We start from the raw sequence: 20,758 nt of genomic DNA, 5'->3' as shown, positions 1-20,758 counted from the left end.
GAAGCAGCTGCAGGTCCGCACGTGTCGGGGCGTAAAAACTCTTTACCAAAAACAAAACAAAAAAAACATGTTTTCAAAGTATCAAGAGGAAAAGTACTGGCAGTCATCGACATGTAAACACAAACCCGTGATGGAAGAAGAATTCAGATTCGTTACTTGAGTAACTGTCAATATAGCAATGGAAAAATAAAAGTCCTGCTTCAATAAGTATTTGCAGCAAAATGTTGTTAAAGTACTGGTTTGGTCCCCCTGACTGATATATTATTATAAAGACATCATCAGAATGATAATACTGAAGAGCCGGTGTGTAACTGCTGCAGGTGGAGCGCGTTTCAACTATTTTATATTCAGTTTTATATCCAGGGATGGCAGATAAATCCGCAGGGTTGTCAGATGGTTCCTGGGAGAGGAAAGATCTTTTTTTTTTTTTTTTTTACAGAGATATTGGATCAGTTGGACACATTAATATGAAACCATGTGACAAGTTTAGATATATAATCGTAGTGGAGTAGAAAGGATGATATCCCCCCCCTCTGAAATGTAGTGGAGTGAAAGTATAAATATAGCGTCAAATGGAAATACTCACGAGTAAAGTACAAGCACCGCATATTGCCACTTCAGTACATCATAATTATTGATTCAGCCACATGTAATCACAAATGATGCAGTTGGCTAAAGTGGAACTATTTTTAGATGCTCTTCAATAATATATGATAGCTGCAGCATGTCTCACAATCTATTTCATTGTGTTTTGTATGTAAAAGTTCATCTGAAAACTACATGTATTTTAGGTTAAATCAAATATTTCACTCAAAATATATTGGTATTGCAGTATATAGTAGCATAAACCGGAAATACTTAAGTAAAAGCACCTTAAAACTCTCCCGTATTAAAGTAAAAGCAACAATCCCCCCTCCCCCCCCCCAAAAAAAAGGGAAATTCTCCACTAAAAATAAAAGTCCTACATTGGAAAAAAGAAAAAAAAAAGAAATGACCACACAATGTAAAAACATCCAAATTAAAAAAGACTCATGACAGAATGTCAGATATTATTTCATATCTTTGCCGTTATTGTTGACCAATGAGCATTCAAGTAAGAGTTATGAAATTGTAACTCCTTAAAGACCAGATATATTTACAAAAACGCATCATATTTTTATATTTTTGGATGTCAAATCTTTATATCAAAGTCAACGACAGCCGCCGAAGTAAACGGAGTGAAGTAAAAAAAAAAAAAGCGCATTATTTCCTTCTAAACTATAATACGATGGCAGCGTAAAGAGGAGATGCACGTTTCCTTTCCCCACCGGCTGCCCGGAGCGTCGGCGGACGCAGCGGAGGTACGATTCCATTCAAAGAGTCAAGACCAACTTTATTTGCCTTGTAAACAGCATAAATCAAATTCAGTAGCATTGAAGACCCCTACCAAGCCATTATTTACAAACAATTCATCACTTCTTACAGTCGAGGAGAGAAGAAGGGAAAAAAAAAAACACAAAAAAAAAAACTGCAGGCGACAGGCTGAGTTGTGGGCATGAGATGACCGATTCTCTATTACATTTGCAGATTATCCGGCGAGCGGTAACATTCATAATAGTTCGCTAAGGAGGCTGAGGGGGTAAAAAGACTGACGCGTTGGGTTTCGTCGCTCCGTGCCGGCTGAAAACGCTCTCGGAAACAGACCCTCAGTATTTACACGTGTGCGTTGGAGGTGTTACGGCCCCTCCGACATATAAAACGTTCGTGTCACTAAAGCAGACAGAGAAGCCAGTTCATCATCACACACCCGATTTTCAAGCACTACAAAGATAATATTGGCTAAAAAGAACGAACGAGCCAACCGGTAACCTTTTTTTTTTTTTTTTTTTTTTTTTAGTGTCAAATCATTGCATAGTAAACTACACTTTGAGATTACATGCGTCGGCCGTCCGAAGCGCAGTGACAAAAAAAAAAAAAATCAACCAAAAAAACCAACAACAACAACCTCAGACCATAAAAAAAAAAAAAAAAAAGCGTTTAAGAAATCTCACTTGTGCCTTTTTCGAGCTGATTTCAGAAAGTTGAAAGTCATTCAAACATTCGTTTTGAGGGCGGAGGGGGTACGAGGGAGGAAACAACCTAAAGATCGGTCACGGCTTCTCACAAAAGAGTCTACGCAGAAGAAACATTCAGGCGAGAGAGGTCTGGAAAAATCGTTCAAAGTGCTTTACGGCGAAGTGAGATAACAAGGGAAGCAGCGTCATCCGATTCCAAAATGCTTGTACTTGTTTTCGTTTAAAGCGGTGGAGTTTAAACACACGTCTCTATTTATATACAATTTTAAAGTTTTAGATCCCTTGCAGACTTATCCTAAAATTAGCGTCTATATTTTCATTTTTTTGTTGTTTTTTTTTTTTGTGGGAGAAAAAAAACAAACTAGTACACAGGAACATGTCACTATAACGATTCTAATAAAGTAGATTTTTCAGTCCCCCGCTACGACATGACAAAATCGCTAGCCTCGATTCTTCTATGATGTCCTTCAACACATTCATTTATCATAAACCTGCACAGAGCGCTCGGCAAAGAGACTTCCTAACTAAATAAAGATAAAAGCGGGTGAGTGTTACGGAGGAAATCATTTTGAAACCAAGTTACAGTACAAATAGGAAAAGGAAAAAAAAAAAAAAAAAAAAAAAGGCAAATTTTGAAAGCGCGTGAACTTAAAGGGAGGGTGCGGTGGAGAATTAAACGTTATATTATGGCCTTTATCTATTCTTAAAGTTCTCCGTGTGTCGATATAGGGCAATTATGAGCCATGCGAGGCACTTAGGATTCTTCTTTTTTTTTTTTCCTTTCCCGTATTGACAGGTGTCGGCGGATCCTTTCCGTGTAGATCGGTGAATAAAAGAAGTAGCTTTTACTGTCGAATTGGCTTAAAAAGCTGTCTTAAATTCACCGACGACACCCCCCGCGATACGGCGACGTTGCACACCTGCTCCCCCGAAAGTGAGCTGGAAACCGCGTGCTGCTGTAAATCCCAGTGGAAAAAAAACAAAACATATCTGTGCAGTTCAGTAGAAAACTAATGAACATATTGTCTATATTATACTAAATTGTAAGCCATCACTGAATACTGGGGGATTCTGGTTTTTTTTTTTTTTTTTTTTTAATCCATACAGCTAAAATGTTAATCTGTGGTTTGTTCAAATCAAAGTGTGTAAATCCCTGATAGCGTTAGTCCCGGTGCCTCAAACCTATCAAGACCCTTCCTTTCTTCCTGGCCTTATTAAAAACATTTCCCCAAATGGAAATATCGTATATATATATACTGCATACATACAGCCAGGGTGGGGGTGGGTATCTGTGCAAAAAACTAGAACAATAAAATAAAGGGATACAATGCTGTTTATCTGTCCTTGGTTGTCAGTTTTTCGATCAGCTCCTGTAGTGGGACCAGCTCTTTCCTGTCGATGAGGTTGAACTCCTTTAAAAAAAAAAAAAAAAAAAAAGAAAGAAGGAAAAAAAAAGAAAACACTTGAGTTTTTCCAACTTTCATTGTTAATGTATGTTAAAAGAAACAAACAAACAAAAACAACATTAAAGTCAACATTCAGACGTCACGAGATTCGTTACCTGGACAAAAAAGATGAAGTGTTTGAACGACGTGTTGAGGTGGGCCTCCTCCTGCAGCTGCATGACGGAGTCAAAGTGCTGGTGGTAGATGTGAGCGTAGACCCTGAACAGGCGCTTCAGGATGGTCTTCGCCACGGACATAAAGTTTCGCTTAAAGGGGACGCCTGGGAAAAGAACGAAAGGGAAGGCTCGTCAGATCATTCAGGTCAATAAGAAAAAGCGACAAGTTGCAGACGATTCCAAAATACCCAAAGTTTGTTGAACAGAAATTGTTCAACATTTTATCACAGATATTTATACTGTGTGTGTGTGTGTGTGTGTGTGTGTGTGTGTGTGTGTGTGCGTGCTTGCGCGTGCGTGGAATAAAAGCAACACATTTATGCACTCGTACACGCCGTGAAAAATCACGCATTCGCCCCAATGCTAACCAGACGTATTGGTCTGCTGTTTTATATTAAAGGCCTTCCAGCGGGAGGCTTTTATTTTGAAGGAGCTCCGGGAAATGGTAGGTGTTTGCATGTAGATTAAAAAAAATAAAAACACAGTTAATATTAAACAACCGGATATTTTTGGGCTATTCTGCTGGCGGGTCGGCGGTCAGTGTCACAGCCGACTTGTATTCGGCCCACACGTTAGGTCATAAATGATTTTTCTGCTTCACGCGTCCGTTTTCAAGGGCAAATACGAGTGAAATAACCCCCACCCCCCCCACCCCACTGTCCAGCCCCGAATAAACAATTTCACTCAATAAACCCAGCTGTTTATTATTCTCTCTACTTTTTTTTTTTTTTTAATTTATTTTTTTGCCACCGGTTCGCTAAAATAAAAACAACAATCTTCTCCTCGCTCGCAGACGTGTTTCGCGGACAGGCCTCGGCACGTTTTGAAGGTGAGTGCAAAACAGTCACGACGGCAACGCAAGAACCACCCCACGGTAACAATGCCAGTATTTCGTGAGGAGGAAGGAACATTCTTTGCTGCTCCTCTGCACACTCCAGCGATGATTCACTGAGCAGCTGTGCGAGTACAGCGGCCCGGGCGGAGAGCTCTCCCAGGGCGTGCAGACAGCCACCTACTGTACAACTCAACATCAATTATTCACAGGAAGCTGGAGGCCGAGGAGATCTAGATTAAAGCCACGGCTTGATATCCCAACAGTACTACTACTACTACTACTACTACTACTACTACGACCACGTAACTGCTTCCTTTTCACACCAACCCGACTGTTCCACGAGTAATACACTTTTATAGGATAGAAGCTCCCGATGTGCAAAAAAAACCAACAACCCCATCTTTGCTGGTTCGGAGCGGTTTGGAACCGGTCGTGACCATATTTGGGCGAGCTGGGGAGGGAGGGATCTGGCTCGATCTGATTGGATACCCGGCGATACTACGCCCCGCCCACCGGTAGCCGTAACCTGACTGCACCACAGGCCTGTCAATCAAACAGACACGGACACCCCCTCCCCAAAAACACGGCTTTTTGAAGCTTATTTTCGAATTAACGACGGGATCGTTTTCAGATGAACGTCCAGAAAACTAATAAGAAGGAGCGACTTTAGCCAACGACGCCGAGATAACGCGTGGCGAAATTTTTATTGACTGGGAATTTTACGGGACAAGTTGAATGGGAGTCTACGGAGGCTTTTCCGGAGCCGGCCCTCTGGTGGCACTCGGTGGTATCGCAGCTTAAGGCACTTCTGCACGGGCCTCAATTTTCAGACCCGAAAGCTACGTCCACTTTTGTATACAGTCTACGGTTTTAACGCATGCAACCGGTTCTGGGCTCATTCCATCACGACAGGATGCTCCGACCCAGTAGATGGCGGGAAGCTTCGAGGTACTTGTTGCCACGGTGAATAACAGAACCACCGATCACAGACAGTGAAGCAAATTGTGTCCCTGCAGGGGAGCAGATTTTGGTCCTTCCACCGAGTTAGTCCATCAGACGTTTATTTATGCTGGCTGCCACCCAGAGGAAAATACGGCTCCACCCGAGACGGCAACAAGCCTCGGCTAGTCGGGAGGTAGAGAACTGTGTTGGCTTTTCAACGATTCTGCACATTGTTATATTTCTGGAAATGTTATTTGTGAAGTGTGCTTTTTTTTATTTTTTTTTTTTTTTTACATGAGATTGAAGGAGGACTGTGTGATATAACCGAAAGCTCTTGAATAACAGAACGGAGCTCGTGGTTAGACTGCTCGGCCAAACTGTTAGCAAATAGATGTAAATAAGCTCAGAAATCTGATGATTTCCCCTAAAAAGCGTTTATCAATATTTGACTCATGAAAACTTTTCCTGAAGACAATTTAAATATAGATAACATTCGTATTGAAATTTAAGCGAAGTTGGTTAAGGATAAAAACCTCTGAATTTATACTAATTAACTTTGTGACGTGCAAATGACAAACCAGCAAGACTGGTCATATTGCTGCCGAGTTATAAATGGAGAATTTGCATATTATCTAATACATCTGTTCCTTTTGCATGACAGTTGAATTTCACAGGGAAGAGAAAACTTCCTCATGCGTTTAATGGCTATTAGATATGGGTCCTGTAGGCAAAAATGACAACGTGGGCTCAACAAATGCCAGCAATTCATGTGACTGTCCAAAGCTGTGGTGGGCTAATAACCTGCTAGCTTTACCGAGCAGAGTTTGCAATACATCTTTTATTTATTTTAATTTTTTTTTAATAAGAGTTCAACAAAGAACTTTTGGAAGTCTGCATGGTTTTTTTTTTTTTTTTTTTGTACCATAGCATCTAATCTCACAGAGCCACACACATTTAATGGGTGCCTGGTAGCAACCGACTCTTCTTCTTCTTTTTATGGTTTAATCACAGTCCTTAAAAAGCTTTTAGGTGCATTACAGCCACCTTCTGGCGGTAGCAACGCGCTGCAACCGGGTGCCGGTAAAAAAAAATAAGGGAAAATGCCGAATATTTGTTTAATACAAGACGACAAAACATGACCCATCCCTGCTTCTGTAGCGGTGACAATCCTGTACCTTGCAGAGACCCTGTTTTTTTTCAAACATTAGACAGATGCGGAGTAAAAACAGACAGCAGGTGTATGAAATTTGCTCGTTTTTGGAGCACGAGTAGAAACCAGACATCGAATCTTACCGATCTTTGAAGGGAAAAGTGTCTCGTCATCGAGCTGGTCCTGCACCCAGGTCATGAGGTAATCAATGTACTTGGGGGCCGAGCATTTGATGGGCTTCTTGATGTTGGTTCCATCGGCCCAGTGGTACTCGTACCTAAAGGCGATACAGACGGACACATTTAGAATATATTTATGGCTATCATCAAGGTTTACACTCATTCTAGTCATTACTTGTATGGCAACTTGTATTTCTGAAAGATTTAAAGTCACCAAACACGTCAATCTCGCGCAGAAACGTTCAACCGCACGGAAAGCGATCTCAATTTTCATCGTCAAGTCAAAAACTTGAAGCTGAAAATCTGCTGAGTGTGACAGCAGGAGGACAGACTGTGATATCTATGTCACGGAGGGATTATGATGGCAACAAGTGCGCTGCATTATAACAACTTAACTCTGAGCCCAACGCCAACCCCGCTCAGCCTCGTCAGACCACGAAGAATGAATGAATGAATGAATAAATAAATAAATAAAGGACCGCGGGCTCGTTTTATTTCGCAGCGCTGCGATGACACACTTACTTCGGACCAGCAGACATGACCGGACAGCTCTCCTCTGTACAAAAGTCTGTGATGGTGCCGTACAGCATGTTGATCTGGTTGAAGAAATCCACAGCTGAAAAAGAAAAAAAAAGAATTCGTTCAAACACAGCGTGGTTGCTCCCGGGTTTCCTCACCGCCCTTCTTCACTGTCCCAACTGTAGACCGGCAGCACACGCTGCAGTTATTTGGCACCACATTTCGTTCTCATTCTCGGGAGGCGCGAAGCCAACGTTGGCTTTCAATCAGTTGGGAAGGTCCACTTTAAACACGGGCAGAATTAACAGTCGGTGCTGATCTCACTCTCTCGCAATCTTTTTTTTTTTTTATTATGATTATTTTTTTTTTATAAATACCGAACAGCTGATACAACATGTGTCGTGTGATGTTCTGTTTCTGCCAGCTGCCAGCTGCCTTCAAAGTCTGTTTACTCTCTTTGGAAAACATTTGTCCAAAATGTTTTGTACTCGCATCCCGATGCACAAACACATAACGGACAAAGTAAATGTTTGTGTCCTTCCTATGCTGCAGGCCAAACGGTGGGAGGGCCACACAACTGTCACGTCACCAAAGTCGGCGATGTAATTATTACAGCCTGAAATAAGATATGAAGCTTGAAGGTTGCCGGCAAAAACAGCAGAATAAGAAATATACTCCAAAGTGCTTATTTCAAGGCAATATCCTGCTAATGTATCAAATTAACCTCTTTCGTGTTTGATTTTTTTCAGCCGAGTCACTGAGAAACACCTTTGTTGGTTCATTTAAATGAAACACAACCTGCGGTTAGGACAATGGGGGGAAGAAAACATAGTTACTTACCATAAAATTAAAAAAAAAAAAAAGGTCTGTCGTGTTTTCAACTAGTCAGTATGATAACTTTGCCATGACAGGTGTCACCGTCATTGTCACCATGACTTCTTAGGCACAGGCAGAGCTACACAACATTAAAGATTGTCAGGGGGTGTAGAATACGTTGATGTTCTTGTTCAGTCAAAACAAAGTGTGGATAAGACATTCAAATTTCCAACGAGCCTTGAACTCTTGACATGCGGCAACCGCTTCTATTTCGAAAACGAGCCAAATCTAAGTTTACGATAGTGATATTTCATTTAAATAGTTTTATTTCATCAAGTCCTATTAAAACAATTTTTTTTTTTTTTAATTCACCAAAGATAAAGCATTTGCACAATTCAGAATCAGAAATAAATAAATAAATACTACTCAGCCCTACTACAAAGGCTTGGGTGACTCGACGGAGACCAACAGTCACACATTACAAAAATTTGGCACATTTTTAACTGAACTGCAGGCTGGAGTTCAGAAGAGAAAGTTTGTGTTTTCATTTATAATTTATGACATTATAACTGTGTTATACTGCACAAAAGACACGTTTGAGGTCTCTCTAGAAGCAGGATTGCACCGTCTCCATAGAAACTGTGTGTTGTTCAAAGGGGTTAATTCTGACTGGGAACCTTTGTTGCATGTTGTAACCGTCTCTGCTACTGTCTCTATCCCTTCAAGGAAGGAAAAAAGCGAACTGCTTCTTGTGAATAGAGATCATGTGAAAAGTCATTTATACTTGCTGGTGGGAGAAGTTGTTGCTCACAGCACTTTTTTTTTATTCTGACTTCCTTTTTGTTGTGCAAGTTAAACCAGCTTGTGTAACGCTGACCAAAACTCCATTCAATCCCACTGACCTATTGAATGATTAAAAAGGCCGTTCTGAAGCACACTCAACAAAACTAGAAAATGTATAAACTGTAAAAAAAAATAATTCTGTTTTAACTGTGTGTAAAAATAGCGGCGAAAATAACCCCGTGTTACACATTCCCCGAACCCTTAAGGCACTCTGATGCGAGAGGGAAATCAAGCTTCCACTGACCAGCCGTTTGTCTCAATTCGGAGGAAAGTAAACACGGCTCTCGCAGCTCAGACAATACAGTCTATTTAACATTCACAGTGGTTTGTCCAGCATGAGCGCACATGGTCTTCAAGAGCAAATGCCAAGATCTTGCATGCGGATAGTTCACCTGATTCCTGCTGTGGATCGATTGAGATTTCAGGAAGACTAATGAGAGATATGCAAATGTGTAACAAAACAAAAAAAAGATAATAAAAAGGAGTGTTGAGGTAAAGTCGTTCTTCCAGGGAGTCTAAACCACAAAGGAGGGGGGGGGGGTGTATCAAAGGGAAGGGGAGAAACAGGTAGTGCTTACTGTTGACTGCGACCCACTCGTTTAAATCTTCCCCCTCGGGCAGCATGACTGCCATGCGCAGGTTTCCACTTCCAAGCGTGGCCTCGGCATGTTTCAACAGCTCGTACTGGTGAGAACCCTCCGGGATGTTCTTCTTGGGCTTGAACGTTTTGGACGAACGGTTTCCACTGTGAGTCACGATTTCAAAAGAGGAAAGACAAAAACGGTGCGATAATAAATGAGGCGATAAGACAACAGACGTGGTGAGACATCATGAGTTGAGGGACTTTTTCAACAACAACAAAAAAAACTAATAATAAAAAAAAATCAAGATGTTTTCATAAAACAGATAAACCAGCTGTGGTCGGCCTTCGGCTCGGCAAAATCCGAGTGAGGGGGAGGGAGGATCAGAACAGTGTGACTCTGTGTGCATAATGAGGCCATTTGGAGAGCTACTGTATTCAATCCCTCTCACTGCCCCATTAAACAAGAATTTTTGAGTCATCACAGCACGGTAGGTTAGACACAAAAACAGCTCTACGATTAATTAGTGCATCTGCTAAACCGATCTACATCAAAATCTAAACACCCTACATCCTATTTTTTTTTTTAATCATCTTTAACCTGGCAAAACAAATGGTGTGGTACTGTTAAGAGGAGCGCGTCCTCTCATTGAAGGCGACTGTATGTTTGAAATATCATTAAACCATAAAAGAATCAGCTAGAGATGATGAAATGTGTCTCTGCACCCTCCTGTCTGATGGAAACGATGGGTAACATAGAAACAAACCAACAAAAAAAAAAAACAGGCCTTTGTAATGACAATGATTCTGTTCAAGAGAGAAAATGACAGATATTAGTGTCGTTATCAATAAATGAACTTGAGTAAAAAGAAAAAGGGAGATGACCAGTAGATTTTTGGCTCTTCTTCCATTTTACCCACAAGACCTCACCATCCTCACCAGAGTGACCATGTCATGTTTCTCCTCCACCCTCTTATGATTTCATTCACAGACATCATTTTCTATGTAGCTGGCTAAACACCGACGACACACACAGTCGTGTTACTTTTATCAAATGTGGGGTCAGAGACTGACCGGTGCGGGGTTTTTTTTTTTTTTTATATCACATCGAGGTTGGATTAGCCCGGTGGCATCCAAAGTGTTCAGCAAATATCCAGGCCAGACTGTTAGCCCCCTCCCCACCCCTTACCCCCCCCCTCCCCTCCGCCCCTGTGAAGTCACTCTGGACCCACAATCGGCACTAAATAGATAAAAGTTACAACGTGGTAAACAATAGCAGGTGCTCTTAAGTTACAGCTCATGCTGAATTTCCATTTCAATGGCAAATAAACACGGAGAAACGTGAATCGCATCAAGCACCTCGGAGGAGAGTCCAGGAAGTAGTCTCAGCCGAATGCTATGCTACCGCTAGCTGGCTTGTGTAAAGCGACACTGACATTTTCCGCATAATAAAAGCTCAATCGTAAATAAGCATCATAGGCATTCATCGCGAACGCAAAAAACTCACAAAAGGAAGCTCATGTTTCCTCGGAGAGCAGAAAATGTGTCTCTTGGCGAGGAGCTCGCAAGCAAAAGAGTGGACCCAAAAAAAAAAAAAAAAAAAAAAAAAAGGGGGATTGTTTGTCCAAACTCTGGAGTCTCTGACGTCCTCTGGTTCCTCTCTCTCTCTCTCTCTCTGTCGAGCTTCGTCAGTGGAATATCGGGAATAAATATGACTGTAACCGAAACAACTCCACGCCAGTAAGAAAATAAAAAACACGGGTTTGTTTCACACGCAGACCAAGTCCACGATCTGCTGCTCTGTACGCTGAGAGGCAGCAGCGTACTGAATGTAACGCTGACTTCTTCATCTGCCGTTCAGAGCAGATCGGACGCAGTTCTGCCGCGTGCTGCCACCCAGTGGACGGAAACTGTCAGTGCAGGTCATATCAATGTACTGTATATATATATATATATATATATATATATATATATATATATATATATTAAGAGCTTTTTATTTAATAGTAGGAGCTATTTACTCGTAATATTTTTTTTAAATTTCTCTAAATCTGGATAACTATTTATTTTCTTTATATAAGATAGATTTTGATAGAATTTTCCTTTTCTGGTTATTTGTTTAGTTTTATTATTTATTTGTTTATTCTGGTAGTATTTTGTTCACTAATACATTTTTTCTTTACTTTTCTTTTTTCTTTTTTGGAGGGAAAATTGGGTAGGACCATTGGTACCTGAGGTTGTTTTGGTAGGTACCACCATGCACTTGGGGGTGGTCCTATGTTGTTTTGTTTTTTCCCAGAGCATTAGAGGCAGGGAAGCATGATTTCCTTTGTTCTTCTGCTTGCTTGCTTCCTATATGATGAATGCATCAAAAAAAATGTAGTGGTTTTGTGTGGACAGTGGATTCCTTTGTCTGCGTAAACAACATGGTGCATCAGTGGTCCCTTGTTTATTAAAGCTTGATTTATGTTTGTTTGAGTAACAAAGCAATTTATAATTAGCCGGAATTTTTGCAATAAAATAGAAGACGAGACGCCTGGTTATTTGTCAAAGGAGATGACAGACATATGTTTGTAATAATGCATCAGTGTATCATAATGCAATCATGTAATTATGTTGTATTTACAAATACTTTCGATTTTGCTGATGTCCTTCTCTAATTTCAACCTTCAGGTCTGTTTGGTAGCTTTTTTAGTCATGTGTTTATAAGTTTTGTACTAGGCCTACATAGTTGATTTAAAAAAATATTCATAGCACTTTAAAATTAACCATTGTTTTGAACATGAATTCCTTGTTTTCATGTAAATCCTGTATAATTGCATTTGTTGGATTAAAAAAAAACAAAAAGCCGCAAGATGGCGCTGTTTTTCAAAATTATAAACCAATATCTTTGAACGCAACAGCGACAAAGGCCTACAGGCGAGCCGTGATGCCTTCAAGCACCCTCGTAAATATGATCCTTTTTGGGCAATTTCCAAACCTTCCATATCTCTCACCTTTTCTCTTCACTCTGACTGCCATACCATATCCGAAAGATACTCAACCACATTTGGGGGGGGGGGGGGGGGTGTAAGAGATAAACAATAAAAGTAAAATCAATTTAAAAAAAAAAATCAATCTGATTTGTATATAGATAGAGACAGAGATCAGATATAAATGTCGTTGCTTTTATAGAGATATATGGGCCTAAATATGTCTTCCACCACTGGTTTTAAAAGCAATTTTACCCTACCACATTATCCCAACTCTATATCTACTTATTTATTTTAAATTGTATTCTATTTTATGTATTTTTCTATATAATATTATGCAACCCCCCCCCCACCACCACCACCCTCCCATTGCACCAATCTGTACTTGCACTCCTAATCTTTTTGTATTTTCCACAAAACAAAAAACAACAACAAAAAAAATACCACAACAACAAAGGGCTTTTCAATGACTACTCCTACGTTTGACCGATACCCGTCGAGCACTAGGACCCCGCAGCCGCGTTTTGTCAGCTGACGAGGCTGCCAGTTATATGCGACGCGAGACTGTATGACTGTATGGCCCGAAGCTTTTTCAGCTTGTTGCGAAAACGGATGTACTCGGTGTAACAGGCCCATGTCTGAAAACCCAGACTGACGGTCACATTTCGACAGAAAGTCAGCCGCACACGGGGCACGTCGGCCGAGCCGGAGCAGGTAAAAAAAAAAAAAAAAAAAAAAAAAAAAGCCCCCTCTCTGCACCCTAAAAAAACAACAACCCGGCCCTGGAAGGTACGCATTTATTAAGTGAGTCATTTGATGACAAGTGCTCTCTGCGTGTTATTTCTTTATCCGCAGCAGCAAGATGGAGTGTGAGTGGAAACCAGACGAGCAAGGACTTCAACAAATTTTACAGCTGCTGAAGGAGTCTCAGTCGCCAGATACGTCCACACAGAGATCCGTCCAGCAAGTATCCTTTCTCCCTCCCTCCCTCCCTCCCCCTCATCGCCCGGACGTGGACGATAACGAACCCCGTTAGCATCTGTTAGCGCTCGGTAATACCCAGATAGACTCAACAGGCTAGCGACAGCTAACACTTTAGCCCGGGTGGTTACCGTTACCGGTTGGTGTTTTTTTTTTTTTTTTTTTTTTGTCTCTCTAATGAGCTCAACGCGCTGCAAAAAAAAAAAAAAAAAATGCAAAGCAGGTCGTATAGTGAGCGAGGTTACTCACCTCTGACCATTTGTAATAATAATAATAATAATAACTGTGTGATTACGGGCAGGTTCAAATCATGCAGGCTCGATCCAGCTGTTAATCGCCCTCGTATTATACACCTTCACTCCAGCAGGAAAAACAAAAACAAACAAACAAACAAAAAAGAAGCTTAATTTCCCAAATTAAAAGCCAGATCGTTCCGTTTTATTATCTACAACCTAATCCTCAAACAACACGGGGCTTTTCGGTTTTCTATTTAATCTGTGGGAATGATTTTTTACAAAGCATGACGTGACATTCACGTTCCCCAAAGCCAACAGGACAGTTGTACTGTTATAATGATGTAAAGATGATTGTATTCAAGATCACAAAGGAGTCACTGTACAACTGATAATGCCATACATCCATCATTTAACATTTTAAGACAAAACAACAATCCCTTCAGGTATTGCACCTAAATTACATCCAATAAGATTGTATGCAAACAGCATGATATTTTAAGCAGCATCTGTGATTTATAACCCTCTCGTGACAGGACAATGAAAATTAAGAGTAAGGATGTGCGTGTAAGTCTTTGGTAGAAATCGCTGGAAATATATTACGAGAAAAATCGGAATAAAATATGTCAATCAGACAAAACTAACTTGGATAATCATGAAGGGAAGAAAAGAAAAAGAAAGAAAGAAAGAAAGAAAGCCTTGCGATTCTGCTGCCGTTATTCAAGCTTTCACGGTGACATTTACTCCATCTCACTTTTCAAAGGGATGTCATGAATTGTCGGCATTCGACTTGTTTAAGAAAGCCAAAAGCGTATGACACACTACTATGATGACAACTCCCCCAGCCCCCCTCCTCTCCCCCCCCCCTCCCTCAAAGCCAGATTAAATGGCAAGCATTAGACCAGGACATGAAGTAAAATACAGCGCAGAAAGAGGCGTAAACGTTGGCTGAAATATAGCTGCTTGCTACATCCGTCATGGAGCTGGTGCGCTGCTGTTGTCCGAGGCAGATATGCTTCAGTGTTTTTGCACAAGGGAGTCACAGCCGTACTTCTACATTACAGACCAATTATCATGTGCCGCTCGGTGCTGCCCCCCCCCCCCCACCCCCTCACCTATGTTTTTTTTGTCCGGCGGCATGCTGATCCTTGAATGAGTTGCTTATGTAACCCTTCCTATGTACTGCATCATTAACTCATAGACGAGCCGCCGTTATAGCCCTAAAGACGCCATCTGGCTGGCTACGTACAGTATTCAGTCACGCCGAAGTGACATCTTTATGACCAACATACACCCGATTTCCCCTCACACACACACACCATTATGCTGTTTGTGATAAAACACATTCACTGCTCCTTTCTTTTGTACCCTCTTTTCAGATAAAGAAAGAATCTGCTTTTTCTATGCTACTAACTCCAAAATGTGCTCAAAGCCGTTTAAGATGCCGCTTGTACAGTTGTCATCCTCAACCATTTTTTTTCCCAGAGACTCGAGCAGCTGAACCAGTATCCAGACTTCAATAACTATTTGATATTTGTTTTGACAAAGTTAAAATCAGAAGGTAAGCCGCCTGCCTTGCTCATCTGTCCGTGTCCATGTTCTGTTGTTGTTGTTGTTGTTGTTGTTGAGGCGGCGTGTCACTGCGTTACTAGATCATCACTCAGTATCGGCATCAGACCTGTGTTTTTTTTGTTGTTTTTTTTTCTTTTCTTTTTTTTCTCTATGTAATCGCTCAGTAACACGTCCGTCTGCCCACGACTCGGCTGACCCGATGGTAACTTTGCCACACATGATGTGGCACTCAGAATATGGGTCACTCTAATTTTAAACCTGATTCCTGGCACCACTCAACTTTTGGCTTCACTGTCTGCACAGGAGATGACCCAAATATTAAGTGCCGTTAAGACGTTTTAAGCTGTTGCATCACTGCTGTTATCTCGGCTGCAGCGAGCTGCAAATATTTAGAAATTAGTAGAAGTCCAGATGTTAGTTGCTAATTTATAAGCAGGATACGTCATGTAAATATTTAGTATTTGATACAAAATAGTTCTTGTTTCCAGCCATCGTTTTAGCATCTGGTTTGGCTCTTTCCTTTTCCCCCAGTTGAAGCACGACTTCGTTAATGTTCTGCCGCTTTTATGCGTCGTGCTGAGTTGAATGAAAAGGAATGTGATGGCAGTGAGATCCAGCGAGCAATTAACCACTGAGTCACCAACCTTCAGTTCACAGTAACCTTCATCTTGAATTGAAGCCAGTGTTTTTGGCTCGCTTGAATGTGATGTTTGTTGTTGTTGTTGTTGTTGTTGTTATTGTTTTATTTTTTTTTTTTTTTAAACATTTCGTTCCTTTTCTCATCTCGTCCTAAGATGAACCCACTCGGTCTCTGAGCGGGCTGATACTCAAGAACAATGTGAAAGCTCACTATCAGAACTTCCCCAATGGTGTGTCTGATTTCATTAAGAGCGAGTGCCTCCAGAACATCGGAGACTCCTCCCCCCTCATTCGGGCAACTGTGGGTGAGTTGTGTCCACTTTATTGACGTCTTGCTTTTAAGATGCGACAGGAAAGGACCACTTATGGTTGATTGTTTTTTATTTTATTTATTTATTACCTACATGCCTGTAATTCAGATTGCTTGCTGCATACGTTTTCATACGTACAGAAGGAAAAAATATCCACCATAGTACGACAACATTGAGTAGTTAAAAGCAGTTTTGGGGATTTACCTTGCATGGTTTGTCACGTGCAGTGGTTTTTGAATGAATGAAACCTTTTTTTGTTGTTTTTTTTGCCCCAAGGGGGGAATTTACTTTGCACAAAGAAACATCAACAATACCACATGGAAACACGTAATCTGTAGATTTGATGACTCAGCGTGTTGTCACCTGCGGCTAAATACAAGAGCTGCCACTTCAGGTGTTTGAGAAATGTCCAAAATTGTCATTAGTTCCAGACAAAAAGTGACCTAACCAGTGAGATAGATTACAACTGATCTGCACATTGAATATTGATTATACCATATTAATATATGTGGATGTGGTTATCTTCTTTTTCGCAGGACTGGAATCTTAACTTTTTCCATTATTTGAATCTGCCCTCATTAGAGCAGCGAGGTGAACACAAATATATAAACTTTGTTAGCACAGAACACCAAGACCACATCAGCATGGTAAAAGCCAGAGTTAGATTAATCAACTCCAGAGAACTCTGGTTTGTTCTCCGAACCACTGCCTGTTATTACTGCAAAATTCAACCTTAATTATGCACACACAAAAAAAACCCTGCTATAAGCAACATTTGCATAACGACAAGCAGTCACTGATCAGCATCTGTGCACTCTTAGTATTTTAGTCAGACCAGAGGAAATAACAGTACATCTCTCTATTACAGGTATCCTCATCACCACAATTGCCTCCAAGGGAGAGCTCCAAAACTGGCCGGAGCTTCTGCCTAAACTCTGCCTGCTGCTGGACTCTGAGGACTACAACACATGTGAGGTGAGGACAAACAGTTCAGATAGTGGCTTGCATGTAAGTCGGGGCCTGATAGCGTTATCTTTTAGACCTTGCACGTACCAGTAATTAAATTGCTGGGGAAAAAAAAAAAAAAAAAAAAAGTTTCCCACAAAAGTCCAGTGTTAACACCCTGTTGCTACCAAATCTTTTAGAGCTTCTGGGTTCCTTGTTTTGATTTACTGTGTTTGTTCAGCTCATCAGTAGTTGGACGAAGTGTGATTTATTTTTTTTATTTTTGCCAGAGCTGCATGGCAGAGAAAGGGAAAGGCAGAGATTAAACACATTAAAAGTCTGTCTGGGCACGCGGCGTGCTTGTCTGTTTATTTATTTATTTATTTATTGTGGAAAGGGAAGTGCTGGGTCAGCTATAAAGCAGCATCTGGATCGCATCCTGCTGGCCAGATGAGCTAAAGGCGGTCTCACAGCTGGAGCAGCAGCAGCAGCAGCACAGACCGCAGATTATTCAACAGTCATATTCTATTTCTATCCTTTTCTGTCTTTTTTTTTTTAAACCAGAAAACCGTATGACCCCGTTTCCTGACGTGTCACGCATCGTCACGCTTGTCCCGCTTTTATTACGTGCATGTAAGCTAAAGCAATGCAAGTTGTGTTTTTTTTCTCTCTTATTACCGATCATTATCCAAAAACATTTTTACCTCCTCTGATTGCTCCACAGTGCAATAGTTATCATCCGTGCTTGATTACATCAAGACAAAGTTCAGCACTTTTACAGTGGCTGAATGCCACATTGCTGCGGCCACTAAAACGACAATACAGTAGTTTGTTGCCTGTTGGATCATCTCACGTGTATCTGGCTCAGATTAAACACCCCGATCGTTGATATGCTGTCAACTGCGTGCGACCGACCGTGACGGCGGCCACTTTAAGCGAAGTTGGATTCATCACATTAGAGGACACAAATTATCCGGCGCGTTGAACTGTCACGCTAAACCCGGCCATATCGAAGGGCAAACGCAGTGTATCCGTGCCGGATTACTCGTCTCCGCTCAGTGCAGGAATGCCCGTACGATTTTAAGTGAGCCGCATTATCGGAAATTTAAGGAAGAGGTGTGACAAGAAAAAAATAAATAAATGGATCTCCTTGTAGCACCACTGCCGGCCTCACTTATAAAGCTCATTCAGAAGCCGAGATTTAGGTCAGCTATTTACTGCAGAGGATCTTGAAGTGTGTGTGCGCGCGCGCGCGTGCGTGCGTGTGTGTGTGCGTGCGTGCGTTCAAGGCTTAATGCTGAACAGTGACCAAATGTAGAAACTCCTCATGAGACTTGCTATGTTTTTCAAAAGCAGCTTGGGGCATGGAAAGCTTCTTAAAGTCTGATGCTGAAGATGGTTAAGTTGATGCTGGATGAACAAAGTGTCTTTGAATTTTGTGTTTAATGGGACAAAACAAAAAACAAAAACATTTAAAAGGTTCTTATTCATGATACATTTTCACAGTTTTTTTTTTTTTTAATCTGGAGTGTCACTGAGATGGGACGGCAATAAGTTTTCAGTGTTTTTTTAATACTTTCATAGCCTGGCAGAGCCACCAGTGAGACTCAGTCAGGCTTAAATGAGTGTGGCCCTGTTTCCCACCAAGTTAAAGGAAATAATAATATGGATTTATAACTCTTAAAGAGACGGTATTTCCAATTAGCTGTATTGTTTGTCGTGGAGGAAAGCATTCGTAAAATTAGAGCTTGTTCGCTTTGCTTATACATATTGCATTCATAAAGGTTACAACGAATGCCGGTGTGCAGGATGAATGCTGTCAGTCCCACAGCAGCGAGAGACAGCAAATATTTGTGTTGTGCCAACCTGATATTTATTTCTTTTGGACGGCGTTGACTGCCGCCACCGAGACCCCTTCAATAATCCACGCTGTCGCTGCCACCAGGACTTTGATTTCTATTTTTGGGGAGGAATATTTGATGACTGCCCAGTGTGCAGTTTCTGAGCTGCAGGCGCTCGGTAATCTCAGCAACAAGAAGCGCGTAAATGTGCGTCGGGGCCATTCGATCGGGAGACAAAATAGGTCCTCCGTGTTGTGCGTTTACTGCATATCTACGCAAGACGGTCCCCATCGCTCTCATTAGTGAATCATCATCGTCGTCGTCATCATCATCATCATCCTCACTCAAAGAGCTTTCAGCAGTCTCACACCGAGCCGCGGTGTCTGCTGATGTTGGGGCGGAAAAGAGAGGGGCGGTGGCGAAATGGCGGCTGGTGTCGTCCCGTGATGTCGCCGCCTCCTCGAACATGGAATACACGTAATGTAATGTAGAGATGAGATGGTAACACGAGGAGCGGTAGCTGCAGTTTGAGGTTGAAGATGAGTGCTTGCTGCTGGAGGTCTCCCCCCCCTCCCCTCCCACTCCCCCTCCCGCCCCTCCCGTACCACCACGCTGTACCCTCCTCTGCAGGCTCTATAAAAAGAAACAAGCAGGTGTGTCGGATGCCAAGTGTAACGTCGGTGGATGGCTTTATATAGGTTTCGCCTGAGAGCAGTTTTACCGTTTTGATTAATGGCAGTTGGCAAGTGGTTGCAATAGTGGTGTGTGTGTGTGTGTGTGTGTGTGTGTGTGTGTGTGTGTGTGTGTGTGTGTGTGTGTGTGTGTGTGTGCGCGCGCGCGCGTCAAGTCGATGTCACTCCAGGGGGGCAAACGATCCCGTACGATGGCGCTCTGTCACCTCCATGCTCATGCGTGGCGTGAGATTATTCAAACGTCCTCTGCTCGAGCCGGTTAGTCGACCGATTGACTTCTTTCTGTCGCTCTCTGTCTCGCTCGTCGCCCCGACTCGCAGTCATTCTGCACGACTTCCATTCCCCGCGCCGAATGACCTTCAGCAGCAGCAGCAGCAGCAGCACTTGAAAGGAGGATTTACACTTCAGACACTTGAGCGTCACCGGAATGCTCGAAGACCACTCCCGCGTCTCTCCGTCGACACGCGGGGAGGGTTGTGGGGGGGGGGGGTTGGGGGGGGGGGACATGGACGGCGACGTCGCGTCCTGACGTCGCCGGGATTCCTCTCGTGTTTTTTTTTTTTCGCCCCTTCGTCCTGACGGAGCAGAATTTAAGCGTATAATGTTTCCGGAGCCAGAAGTTGATGCTGAATTGCTTCAAAAACCATGTGCTTTCATGTAATTTGGGACTATTATCATTCAAATATGTATTGGAAAAATGTCTACCATAAAAAAATAATAATCGCCAAACGTGGGTAAAACAAAGCTAATGGTGAAGCTATAGTGGCTGGAGTGTTCAGAAAAAAAAACTCGTATAAGTGTTATAATGGTCGGGGAAAAAAAGCATGAAAAATGAAACAACCAGTATATTAACCAAATCTGGTTCATAAAAAAGACTAGTTTAATTTTTGGATCGTTTGGAAAATGCACTGTTAGGCTTTGACTTAAACCATTTACTTCCATACAGGGACTCAGCCAATAAATATTCTTATTATAAATGAATATGCAGATTTTTCTCGATTGATACCGATTTGTGATTTTAACATATTAAATG

General features: G+C 41.8%; 2 protein-coding genes across 6 annotated transcripts in view; one reads left to right on the top strand and one right to left on the bottom strand.

The window, feature by feature from the left end:
- Positions 1 to 1,355: 1,355 nt before the first annotated feature.
- On the bottom strand, positions 1,356 to 15,397 carry LOC138622232 (MOB kinase activator 1B). 2 transcript variants are annotated; one of them, XM_069700875.1, is made up of 6 exons: positions 15,300 to 15,397; positions 9,538 to 9,704; positions 7,304 to 7,397; positions 6,746 to 6,879; positions 3,616 to 3,779; positions 1,356 to 3,466 (listed from the first exon to the last, which is right to left on the bottom strand). In XM_069700875.1, exons 2-6 carry the CDS (start codon positions 9,590 to 9,592, stop codon positions 3,389 to 3,391), a joined length of 525 nt encoding a protein of 174 aa, XP_069556976.1. In that variant the 5' UTR covers positions 9,593 to 9,704; positions 15,300 to 15,397; the 3' UTR covers positions 1,356 to 3,388. The 2 variants fall into 2 exon arrangements, with proteins under 2 accessions (XP_069556976.1, XP_069556975.1); XM_069700874.1 differs by lacking the exon at positions 15,300 to 15,397 and adding an exon at positions 11,047 to 11,369.
- tnpo1 (transportin 1) overlaps positions 13,077 to 20,758 on the top strand; it is a 20,791-nt gene continuing 13,109 nt past the window's right edge. For 2 of the 4 annotated variants that reach the window (XM_069700823.1, XM_069700826.1), the window contains exons 1-5: positions 13,077 to 13,225; positions 13,367 to 13,478; positions 15,211 to 15,286; positions 16,092 to 16,241; positions 17,116 to 17,222. In XM_069700823.1, coding sequence (XP_069556924.1) covers positions 13,374 to 13,478; positions 15,211 to 15,286; positions 16,092 to 16,241; positions 17,116 to 17,222 — 438 coding nt within the window. In that variant the 5' untranslated portion in view covers positions 13,077 to 13,225; positions 13,367 to 13,373. Of the gene's footprint in view, positions 13,226 to 13,250; positions 13,479 to 15,210; positions 15,287 to 16,091; positions 16,242 to 17,115; positions 17,223 to 20,758 lie in introns of those variants that run through there. The other 2 variants (XM_069700825.1, XM_069700824.1) reach the window with 2 other exon arrangements.

Source organism: Brachyistius frenatus, unplaced genomic scaffold (genome assembly GCF_029030835.1).
Source record: "Brachyistius frenatus isolate BFR_SWC_R1_liver_20210118 unplaced genomic scaffold, ASM2903083v1 Contig_35, whole genome shotgun sequence".
NCBI lineage: Eukaryota > Metazoa > Chordata > Actinopteri > Embiotocidae > Brachyistius > Brachyistius frenatus.
The sequence above is the reverse complement of the archived record's forward strand: the minus strand, read 5'-3'. Positions and strand labels throughout refer to the sequence as shown.

Coding starts and splice junctions, on each gene's coding strand:
- LOC138622232 (XM_069700874.1), bottom strand. Junction 7,398..9,537: donor CGAGTGGGTCGCAGTCAACA/GTAAGCACTACC, acceptor TTTCTTTTTCAG/CTGTGGATTTCTTCAACCAG. Junction 3,780..6,745: donor ACTTTTCCCTTCAAAGATCG/GTAAGATTCGAT, acceptor TTCTTTTCCCAG/GCGTCCCCTTTAAGCGAAAC.